This window comes from Caretta caretta, chromosome 11 (genome assembly GCF_965140235.1).
Source record: "Caretta caretta isolate rCarCar2 chromosome 11, rCarCar1.hap1, whole genome shotgun sequence".
Lineage (NCBI taxonomy): Eukaryota > Metazoa > Chordata > Testudines > Cheloniidae > Caretta > Caretta caretta.
The window spans coordinates 34712514-34725169 of NC_134216.1; the positions used below are offsets into that span (position 1 = coordinate 34712514).

Here is a 12656-nt window from a genome sequence, read left to right on the forward strand (position 1 = left end):
TCTGCGGTATATGAAAGCATTTAGCCAAGAGACCTCACTTGAAATTTTTTTTCCTGAGAGTTTTAATTGAGTACCCTGTCGTAACATGTACTGTATTTTTCATGTGTTCCCATCAGACTAAATACTATTGTTCTTAGACTGTTGTCACACAAAGTTTCCTCTGAAGACAAAATTGATTTTTTTCTGATAAAGAATTGAGTAAGGATAGGAGGATTTGGCCATACTCAATGGTTCTCATGTGCACTGTCACAACTATTTACAGTAGTAAAAGGTCATAAGAAATAAAGTGAGACCAATTCTATACTGCTTGTTGCTTTCTGTTGCCAAGTGGTGAGAGTACTAGGTGTATGTTTGTCCTCCTCTTCTTGTATTTGATACAAACTCTCTAATACATTCCCTGTAGGTGAGTGTGCTGGCTCAGAATGGAGGAAGTAAAGAATATGAGAATATTACATGATCAAACATAACTCAGTGCATGATGTGGTCTCTGTAAGGCAACTGCTAGAAAGAGGGAACCAGAGAATTTCCGGGAGAATTTGTTGGTGGTGACAGGCTCTTACAGAGTATGTAACAGACTGTTGAAGTTTGCCAGTGAAGTTTCTGCATGAGTGATGCACTTAAAAACACAATGTAAAAAGTGATGAGCAGGGCAGAGAACGTGTAGAACCTGATCCTGCAGCAATGAGAGTAATGTTGTTTGGATGCCAAGTAACCTCTGCTTTGAAACGTCAGTAAGGCCAAAGAGTCATATCATTGATATGTGGAACATTGTACTTTAGCCTAAGACTCCTCAGATTCACCTATCCTCCTCCTACAGCAGGGCCCTTTTTTATCATCTGCTCTTGAGAGTCAGGAAGTGGGTTCACAAAGGCTTTGAGACTTATTTCTACTCAGTACTGAGGACTCTGTCTAGTGTACAGCCTCATAAGTGCCTGTCCACAGTATCTGCTCACACTAGCAAATGAAACACTCTCTTTCCTCTCACAGCTGCTCATGGTGCAAGGGCTGGCAGGATCAAGGCCCAAATAGGGCTGGATCTGCTCCTGTGTGTGCACTTGACAACACTTCCCATGCAACAGGACAAACATCCACACAACACAGGCAGATCAATGGAATCTTGTGGCTTTTCAGCTATCACCTGTCAAAGCTTGGAACTGGAACCCACAATCAGGAGAGGAGCAAAGCAAATACTCAAATGGTCCGTCCTCTCAATTTTCAACTTTTGACACTTGAGGGGCTTGGTCATATTGGGGCTTATTTGCCAATGTGCTATCTGTTTAAAAAACTTTTTTTCTTTGTCATAAATCAACTGTTTTCAACTAGATAGAAGCTGCTTATTCTGAAAAAAGTCATTTCAGATCGTAATACCACCATGGATAGTGGCCAATACCAGAATTTTAATGCTGATTGTGCAGTGTTACAGCTGCAGGTAGGAATATGGGCTGCATATATTAATGAATGTATTGTGCACATTTGGAAGTCTCAACTGAGCATAAAAAGTGCTCAAATAAGCATTTTCTAATGAGAAAGGGTTGTATTTTGTTTTTTAAACACTCAGAGATCTCCTTTTGGCCCCAATTCAACAAGGGACTTCCTGCACTAGCGGTCTTATAGAAGTCAAGGTTCTACTAATGTGTTTAAAGTCAGGCACATTCTTCAGAAACTTATAGAATTGGAGCCTTTGTCTTTCCATATCTATATATATTTCATGGAGACAATTCCATACCTGAGACTCCACGACACAGCATGATATGCTATAAATATATATTTATGTATCATTATTTTTTTCATTTATCTGTCTTCCTCCCTCCATGTTTATAATTTAACAAACTCACTCTATTGTATCCATTGTTCAAATCTGAGTTAAAAATAAAAGTAAAATAAAAAATACTTACAGCCAATTAACATGACACAAATGGAAAAGATTTTCTCTGAGTTGGTGTTAGGAGATACATTTCCAAATCCTACGCTTGTCAGACTGCTGAAGGTAAAATAAAGTGCTGTAACATATTTGTCCTTGATGGATGGCCCAGAGCTTTGATCAGTCACATTGTAGGGTTTTCCTAATTGTTCTCCTAGAGAATCCAACCAGCCAATTTTTTTAATCAAGTAAGGCCTTTCTACATTCCCAATGGCATACCAAATGCAAGCAAGCCAGTGTGCAATTAGTGCAAATATGCACATAAGTAGCATCAGAACTGCAGCACCATATTCTGAATATCTGTCCAATTTCCGTGCAACCCTCACCAAACGCAGCAGCCTAGCTGTCTTCAGAAGACCGATTAACGTTGTTGTCTGCGAAAATAAGACACAGACATTAGAAACTGATTTTCATCGCTAGCAAGCATACTCCAAAATGGCAAACATGAACAAGCCAGCCTGAAGTGGGTAAAGAAAAAAGACGGTCATTTATTAGAAGCAAAAAAGTTTAAGTGATAGCAACCTATTTCAATTTAATGTTGATTTAATTTCCTCTCACAGCCTCCTACATGATTATAATGTAAAATATACTGAGGAAATGAACTGTCTGATGTGTTTTGTTAATGGTTAAAGATGGCATAACTTATCATTGTGATGTCTAGAATCATTTGAACATTGTATCTGACCTATTTTCCTAACTTCGTAAGGTGACAAAATATTAGAATGCTACATATCATCAATGGCATATGGCATGGGAAATCTAGTCCTACCTTTGTGCAGCAGAACTGCACCAAGTTCCACTGCCACCCTAGGCAGACGGGTGGGGTTTGCCCCTCACTCTACAATTACCCAGCACTCTCTTGTTGGCATTTACCAGTTCCTATCCATTATTCAGTCATTTTATATGCTTGTGGCTAGTGCCCTTTAAAATAGATTATCAAGAACACTATAAAGAGTAACTATAGAATTTCAAATAGAGAATTTAGCAACAAATATTTTGGCTACCCATTAAGTCTGTGCATGTAATATTAAAGCGTAGTAAATGTCAGACAAAGTTTTCTGTATGCATCGATAATACATAACATTTAACAAGTTCTCTTAGCTTTATGAAAGGTTCTGGTGGGAATACTCTGCATATTAAAGTTTCCTCTCACTAAGTACTAAACTAGTTATTAATGTTTTATTAACCCTCTCTATATTTTATGTGTTTCAGAGTGAGATCACAACAATATTGTCAACCCCTACATGCAAAACATGTGCTGCATGTGCAACATTTGTAAAAGGACAGTAACAGCATGTTTATAACAAATCCACCACTGTTCTATTACGACACCACATGGTGATAATTGAGTGACAACAGCTGATTAAGCTACCGCTATGTGATGGTAATGCCAAAAATTATGAAGTTGGCAGCTGAATCAAAGTCCACTGTGGGTGTAACAAATCAGTGCAGATGGTTTAATGACATCATATTTCTTCTAGACTTACTCCTGGACTAAATAAATGTGTAATTATCGTGCAGTCTGTTATTCATGAAGTATAATTGGTTAGTCTCTAAGGTGCCACAAGTACTCCTTTTCTTTTTGCGAATACAGACTAACACGGCTGTTCCTCTGAAACCTATAATATGAAGGACACTCTTGAATTAGAACATAATGATGCAATAAATAGAAGAAGAAAAAACAATGTATCAATGATTGTTTTCTGATTACAGGAATTGGAAGGAAGGTGGTGCAGGGTAATTAATTTTTGCCTAAGATTCTGTTGACAGAGAATAATTTCAGTCAATACTTCAGTTGCATTATGATGGATGAGGCTGAACTGAGAGTGATTTCAACATCTGAGAAGTTCACTAAGGCCCCAGATCCTGTGAAAACCTATGCATGTGCTTAACCTTGCATATATTGACTTTAATATAAGCACATGTGTAAATCTTTATAAAGACTAGGGTCTAATGGTTTAGGACTCTGTCCTGTCCCACTTACACACATGAGCAATCCTCAGGCAAATAGCTTAATTGGTTTCAATGAAATTATTTGTAGGTGCAGTCATGGCTTTGCCCCATTGTACTGCCACGGGAACACACAGAAGGCAGACTGGCACAGTCTGCATCCCCCCTTGCACCAAGACAAAAGCACCTAGTGCCAGAATGATATCTGGTACAGCATACTTCCCGCAGCATGTTCGTCATGCCAATGCTCCACGCACTGCTTGCCCCAGGCCACCCATTCCCACCAGTTTCCCCAGAGGATGTAGCAGCACTGTGGAAGCTGTTCCCCTCCCTGAACTGCTTGCTACCTGATTTCTTAAAATCTTGCCTGGCTGCACAAACCGGGCCACAGACTGGCCCTGTGAGAGTAAGGATTTGCTGGATAACCACTTAATTTTTATTTGGCAGCTGTTCAGGGTTCACTGTGGGTCAGCATAATATAGTTACAACATCACATGCACAGCTATTGAGGTTACAGATTTAAATTAGCTAGAGCCTGATTCAGAGCCCCTGGAAGTCAATGGCTTTTCACTGGGCCCTTAATAGGCAACACCACTCTTTCAGTTACCTTGCTTCAGGAAAGCAAATTCACATTTTGATTACAAATAAAAAAAATCCATCAGAGATGAAAGAGCAGCTTTGCTGTCAGTAGTGAGCTACTTTTATATTCAGCTAGGCTGAGGTGACACCGATTCATTTTATTAGCCAATAAATCTAGCAGTCTTGATACTTTTGATTCACTTGGTCAATGGGCTAAGTGGCCTTTTAAAATTAGATAGTCCTGAATCCTCTTGCTATGGTCAGGACTTGGCTAAGGAGGTGATATTCTTCAAGTACGTTATGTAATTACCAAATAGTCACTCTGGCCATGCTTACAGTACTGACTGTACTCTCACATAACCAAAAATACAAAGAGGACACTATTTAAAAAAATGGAAAGAAATCCAAACCAATGGCTATTTTATAAAGATGAAAAAAAATGCATATTTTTGAAAAGCACAGATGTTTAGTAGAAATATCACAGTTACTACAAGGCACTCATAGTAAAAATCATTGTTTCACCTCGTGCATCAATATCTTGGAAGTCAGAGATTTTCTTAAATGAATGAACAACACTTCGTTCTCCCTATGCCATCGCTTCAGCTTAATACAAGTCAGCTTTGTTAAGAACTTTACTTTAATGGACATATTCTAAACACACTACCTAAACCAAATTGTTGTACTGTACCCCATACTTGTAAATATTTTCTGGTACTGATGAATATCTTTTCATTTTCAAAGGTCTATACAGAGACCATCTTCAGGGGTTCTCAAACTTCACTGCACCTCAACCCCCTTCTGACAACAAAAATTGACCCCAGGAGGGGGGACTAAAGCCTGAGCCCACACGAGCCCTGCCCCCCTTGGTGGGGGTCCAGGGCCCAAGCCCAAGGGATTCAGCCCTGGGCAGGGGGGCTTGTAATCTGAGCCCTGTCACCCAGGGCTGAAGCCAATGCCTGAGCCCCGCTGCCCAGGGCTGAAGCCCTTGGGCGTTGGCCCCAGGCGGTAGGGTTTGAGCATCAGCTTTGGCCCCAGGCAGTGGAGCTCAGGCTTCAGCCCCGAGCTCCAGCAAGTCTAACACCAGCCCTGGTGACCCCATTAAAATGGGGTTGCAACCCACTTTGGGGTCCCAACCCACAGTTTGAGAACCACTGATCTATATGTAAAAGATAGTGAACCCCCACATACTTCCTGGACTGCTTCTGACATTTGGTTTGCAGGAATTACATTGCTTCCTGATCCAGAAGGCTATACATTTTAACTTTTATAAGGGCTCAGATCCATGCTTAAAACCATGATCATAACATTCAGATAATAACTCATAGGCCATCTCTGTATGGCTGTGCCCACAACAAGGGCTTATGTGAGCTCACCCCCAAATTGTAACGGTCAATTCAGATTGTTAGGAAGGACTATTTGATACTGTTCCTGAGAAGCTTGAGAGAGATACATGTTTATAAACTTCTGCCTACCATCAATTTAGAAAAAATCCTGCTAATCACATTGGTTCACAGTTAGTTTATCTTCTGGGGAGTATGATGTTGAGTATATCTTATAAAATCCATACCCATTAGTTATAGGTTTTCCTCAACTCCGCTTACTGTCTCATTCCTCCCTACTGAGGTTAGTTTAGATCCTCAACTGATTTATGACAATTTCCAGAGCCATGATGTTGAACTGATTTATGTTGGAGGCCAACTGATGATGGAATGACTAGAAACAGGAAGATCCATTAGTCTGTCTGATTGAAGAGGCATCATTTGGAAGGTATTACTGGTATTCAGTTGTTTGGAAGACTGAGTTGGGATTAGCTAATTATCTGCACACATGGTGTTCATTCTGAGCGTAAAGCCATTATAACTCAAACCCTGCTGGTTAGATCCCTCATCTTGTTTTGGTGGTTTTATTTTCTTAGAAATATATACATTAATAATAATAATATTATTTTGATCATGTCAGGTCCTATTTGTCTTTTTTAAAAACTAAATAACCCTTGATGTGTATGCGTAGCTCAAGCTGATCCTTACAGTGTATTTATCTACACTGTATTTCCTCTGTCACCACTTTTACCAGCTTCCTAGTGTTGTAAGGTCCTTCTGAAGTTCCTCAAAATCTTCTTTAGAATAGACTAGCTTAAATCATTTCGTGTCACCTGCAAATTTTGGCACCTCTTTGTTCATCTCTTTTCTAGATCATGAATAAACATATAAAATAAGAGCAAGCCTACTGAAGATCCTTGAGGAAAACCACAATTAACCTCTTTCTCTGTTTAAACCATTTTCTAATCCATAATAGAGCTTTGCCTCACCCTGTGATTTCTCAGTTTGCTAAATAGTCTCTTCTGAGGACTTTGTCGAAGTTGAAAACCTTTCTGCTGTATGTGTCATCATTGTCCTTCGCACCAATATCTTCAGTAATGAATGAATATTAGTCATTTACAATAGGGCATTTATTCTCAAACTGTGGTCCATGGACCATTGCTGTAGTTGCGCAGAGAGCTGACTGGGCAGGCAGTACTGGAGCTCCTCCTTGTTTCAAGTTGATACACTTAAAGGCAGCTAAAAATACACTAAAGACTTTCCTGAGATTGCTTATTCATGTAAATGATTTCTGTAGTTCCCACCGCAATGTTATGTGATCATGAATGGGTGGAGAGGTGGTCCTTAGGATTGTAAATGCAAGGGGAGATAATTCATATGAAAAGACAGTCCATGATATGAAAGTTTGAAAATTTGATTTGCAAATCAAGTGCTAAAGTGGGAAATGAAAACTATGTATGATATTTTCTGTGATGTTTGGAGCTTGGTTTTAATATACAGTTTAAGGGAAACAGGGGAATCTACCAATTTTAACAGTGGACTGGGAGTCAGGACTCTTAGGTCCTATCCTTAGTCCTGCTATTGGGCATATTGTTTCATCGAAACATTTGCCAAGCTGTAAAATGGACGTTACTTAGCATGCGCATTGTGAAACTTAATTCAGAGTTTAGAATAGAAGTAAGTGTTTCATTCATATGCCTTCATGTTAACAACAAAGTCATCCCTTTTTCTGACTTATTGTTACCAATTGAAAATGGCCCATTCAGTTGTACATTTCATGGGTGCTCCTGCCTCCCTTCCTACCCCCCCGCATTTCCTAAGCTTACATTTTTTCCTGTTGATACAGGGTTTGAACATGCCTTATACAGTAACACTGGTCAGTATTACTATTATTTGTACAAATAGCAATAGTACAGGGTCTTCCTTCCTTCTGTATCTTTCAGGACAATGTTTTCCCTCTCTGCCCCTGATTCAGCAAAAAACACTTATGTCCATAACTTTAAGCACATGAGCACTCCTGTTGAAGCCATTAAAGCACGTGCTTATGTCTTTTGCTGAACTGGGGCCAATATGATAAAGAAAAAAGTCTGATTATCAACAGATCGCTCCGTCTTCATCTCTCCCTGCATCTGGGACCTGAAGTGGGAAGATGGTAGGAAAAGAAGGCTTTTTAAATTTTTTCATATTTTTTAAAGGTATCATGACCAATCATGGTAAATGTGCATGCAAATGATATATTTGTGTGTGTGTGCACACTTAGCTATGCAACTGCATGTACATTTTTCTGAAAATCTAGGGCAAATTCTAGCAACAAGATTAAAAATAAACTATCAGCGTAACAGAAGGCAAAAAGATAATGTATGCCATCCCCTAGCCTCCCCTAGTTTCACGGATGTCACTCAGTCAAAACACACAGAGAAGAGAACAGCTCACAAACAGCTATAATAGTATTGTGTTAAAAATCTATTTGAAATGAAAAGGTTTATTTTACATTATATTAGTTTTACTCTATTAGTTTCCTGTATTGACAAACTAAGGCACAAACAAAGGTATTCAAGTAATGCTGAATGTGGCATTTTGATGATCTCCTGCCCTTTCTAGGCACAGTTGGATAGCTGATTTGCTAAAGCTGGGTGATCACACATGATGCTCTCTTTAGAACTGCTGTTGCCTAATAAAAAGGATGTCCAGGCACAATTGTTAGCAGGGGATCTTATCTGAAGAACCCCTAGGTAACGAAAAAAGCTTTTTCAGGGCAAAGGCACCCCCATGACTGAAAGTGTCTATGAAACGACAGGCAGTTCATTGTAATGGTTTTACATTTGCTCTCTCTCACTGGGCTATTAAAAAGGGATCACAGTAGAAATATTATACTCAAGAACACAGGAAACCAAACTACAATAAAAGTGAAGTTTAGACTTTCACCCAGCAGCTTTAGAAAGTAACTGATATATCTAATGCTATAAATGAGAGATAGGAGTTTATTGAAAAGATATGTTGAACTGGTCATAAAAGTCCATAGACTGGTTGTTTCTCAGACAAAGCTAACTAGATTCTACAGTGAGCAGAAATATTCAATTATGAAAAGAGGGATAAAATGAATAATTGATTTCCTTATATCCACCATAAGCAATAAGCAATACATGGTCCAATATTTTCTGCTGAAATTTGTGCTATTTGGGAATTCAGCTGCTAGAATATTCTTTGCTGCTGTTCTGCAACATTACCTACCTGCCTAGAGTTTTTCTGTAGTGCCCATCACTATAGAATCTAGCACTCCACACCTTTTCCTGCCACATGTCTGTTGGAGGGGAGAACCATGACACTTAGGGCCACATCTAAAGAGTATTGGGAGTCTTTTCATTAACCACAGTGGGCTTTGGATCAGGGCACTTAAGAGTGGTTCCTTCCTGGCTTCTCTTCATTCCCTGACTCTATGGACTTTTCCCTCACAGCATAGGGGTCATGTGGATAATTTCCAGAGGGGGAAAGGTGGAGGAGCAGTGGGGGAAGCATCCTATGTAGCCCCTCTTCATAGACTCACTGCAGCTTCCTCCCTAGATTTGTTCTCTTCTTCTCCATAAATTGTAGGAACAAATTGGTCCAAGTGAATAGCAGCACCATATGGCAGTGCTATCAGTGGTGCCCCTTTTGCGTCTTTTTCCTCCCAGGTGCCAGTTAGGAGATGGTACTTGACTCAAGAAATACAGGAGACTGACGACTGGTAAGTGTGACAAATGCAAAAGATAAGAAGATACTGCTATTGCTGTATCTGCCTCTGTGCCTTTTGGTCTTCTTTTGCAAAGAAAAGCTCTTTGTTGGTGAGGGAACGGTTCATGTTTTCCTCATCCCTTTAATGCACCAGCTCTTTCTTTTTATTGCATTCATAGAATCATAGAATATCAGGGTTGGAAGGGACCTCAGGAGGTCATCTAGTCCAACCCCCTGCTCAAAGCAGGACCAATCCCCAATTAAATCATCCCAGCCAGGGCTTTGTCAAGCCTGACCTTAAAAACTTCTAAGGAAGGAGATTCTACCACCTCCCTAGGTAATGCATTCCAGTGTTTCACCACCCTCCTAGTGAAAAAGTTTTTCCTAATATCTAATCTAAACCTCCCCCACTGCAACTTGAGACCATTACTCCTTGTCCTGTCCTCTTCTACCACTGAGAATAGTCTAGAACCATCCTCTCTGGAACCACCTCTCAGGTAGTTGAAAGCAGCTATCAAATTCCCCCTCATTCTTCTCTTCTGCAGACTAAACAATCCCAGTTCCCTCAGCCTCTCCTCATAAGTCATGTGTTCCAGACCCCTAATCATTTTTGTTACCCTTCGCTGGACTCTCTCCAATTTATCCACATCCTTCTTGTAGTGTGGGGCCCAAAACTGGACACAGTACTCCAGATGAGGCCTCACCAATGTCGAATAGAGGGGTACGATCACGTCCCTCGATCTGCTCGCTATGCCCCTACTTATACATCCCAAAATGCCATTGGCCTTCTTGGCAACAAAGGCACACTGCTGACTCATATCCAGCTTCTCGTCCACTGTCACCCCTAGGTCCTTTTCTGCAGAACTGCTGCCTAGCCATTCGGTCCCTAGTCTGTAGCGGTGCATTGGGTTCTTCCGTCCTAAGTGCAGGACCCTGCACTTATCCTTATTGAACCTCATCAGATTTCTTTTGGCCCAATCCTCCAATTTGTCTAGGTCCCTCTGTATCCTATCCCTGCCCTCCAGCATATCTACCACTCCTCCTAGTTTAGTATCATCCGCAAATTTCCTGAGAGTGCAATCCACACCATCCTCCAGATCATTTATGAAGATATTGAACAAAACCGGCCCCAGGACCGACCCCTGGGGCACTCCACTTGACACCGGCTGCCAACTAGACATGGAGCCTTTGATCACTACCCGTTGAGCCCGACAATCTAGCCAACTTTCTACCCACCTTATAGTGCATTCATCCAGCCCATACTTCTTTAACTTGCTGACAAGAATACTGTGGGAGACCGTGTCAAAAGCTTTGCTAAAGTCAAGAAACAAAACATCCACTGCTTTCCCTTCATCCACAGAACCAGTAATCTCATCATAGAAGGTGATCAGATTAGTCAGGCATGACCTTCCCTTGGTGAATCCATGCTGACTGTTCCTGATCACTTTCCTCTCATGTAAGTGCTTCAGGATTGATTCTTTGAGGACCTGCTCCATGATTTTTCCGGGGACTGAGGTGAGGCCAACTGGCCTGTAGTTCCCAGGATCCTCCTTCTTCCCTTTTTTAAAGATTGGCACTACATTAGTCTTTTTCCAGTCATCTGGGACTTCCCCCGTTCGCCACGAGTTTTCAAAGATAATGGCCAATGGCTCTGCAATCACAGCCGCCAATTCCTTTAGCACTCTCGGATGCAACTCATCCGGCCCTTTGGATTTGTGCACATCCAGCTTTTCTAAATAGTCCCTAACCACCTCTTTCTCCACAGAGGGCTGGCCATCTACTCCCCATGTTGTGATGCCCAGCGCAGCAATCTGGGAGCTGATTTTGTTAGTGAAGACAGAGGCAAAAAAAGCATTGAGTACATTAGCTTTTTCCACATCCTCTGTCACTAGGTTGCCTCCCTCATTCAGTAAGGGACCCACACCTTCCTTGGCTTTCTTCTTGTTGCCAACATACCTGAAGAAACCCTTCTTGTTACTCTTGACATCTCTTGCTAGCTGCAGCTCCAGGTGCAATTTGGCCCTCCTGATTTCATTTCTACATGCCCGAGCAATATTTTTATACTCTTCCCTGGTCATATGTCCAACCTTCCACTTCTTGTAAGCTTCTTTTTTATGTTTAAGATCTGCTAGGATTTCACTGTTAAACCAAGCTGGTCGCCTGCCATATTTACTATTCTTTCGACTCATCGGGATGGTTTGTCCCTGTAACCTCAACAGGGATTCCTTGAAATACAGCCAGCTCTCCTGGACTCCTTTCCCCTTCATGTTAGCCCCCCAGGGGATCCTACCCATCCGTTCCCTGAGGGAGTCGAAGTCTGCTTTCCTGAAGTCCAGGGTCTGTATCCTGCTGCTTACCTTTCTTCCCTGTGTCAGGATCCTGGACTCAACCAACTCATGGTCACTGCCTCCCAGATTCCCATCCACTTTTGCTTCCCCCACTAATTCTTCCCGGTTTGTGAGCAGCAGGTCAAGAAAAGCTCCCCCCCTAGTTGGCTCCTCGAGCACTTGCGCCAGGAAATTGTCCCCTACGTTTTCCAAAAACTTCCTGGATTGTCTATGCACCGCTGTATTGCTCTCCCAGCAGATATCAGGAAAATTAAAGTCACCCATGAGAACCAGGGCGTGCGATCTAGTAGCTTCTGTGAGTTGCCGGAAGAAAGCCTCATCCACCTCATCCCCCTGGTCCGGTGGTCTATAGCAGACTCCCACCACTACATCACTCTTGTTGCTCACACTTCTAAACTTAATCCAGAGACACTCAGGTTTTTCTGCAGTTTCATACTGGAGCTCTGAGCAGTCATACTGCTCCCTTACATACAGTGCTACTCCCCCACCTTTTCTGCCCTGCCTGTCCTTCCTGAACAGTTTATAACCATCCATGACAGTACTCCAGTCATGTGAGTTATCCCACCAAGTCTCTGTTATTCCAATCACGTCATAATTCCTTGACATCACCAGGACCTCCAGTTCTCCCTGCTTGTTTCCAAGGTTTTGTGCATTCGTATATAAGCACTTGAGATAACCTGCTGATCGCTCCTCATTCTCAGTATGAGGCAGGAGCCCTCCCCTCACAGACGTTCCTGCCTGGGCCTCCTCCCGGTATTCCTTTCACAAGACTTTATTTCCACTAATTTTGTTCCCTGCACATATCTCCAGACTCCCCATTTTCCCTTC

At 41.6% G+C, this 12656-nt stretch overlaps 1 protein-coding gene across 10 annotated transcripts in view; it reads right to left on the reverse strand.

Annotated features, from left to right (window-relative positions):
* Window positions 1-12656, reverse strand: part of KCNH7 (potassium voltage-gated channel subfamily H member 7) — a 343414-nt gene that overhangs the window by 54772 nt on the left and 275986 nt on the right. For all 10 annotated transcript variants that reach the window (XM_075117891.1, XM_048868489.2, XM_075117890.1 and 7 more), the window contains one exon: window positions 1896-2295. In XM_075117891.1, the coding sequence (XP_074973992.1) occupies window positions 1896-2295 (400 nt within the window). The remainder of the gene's footprint in view (window positions 1-1895; window positions 2296-12656) is intronic.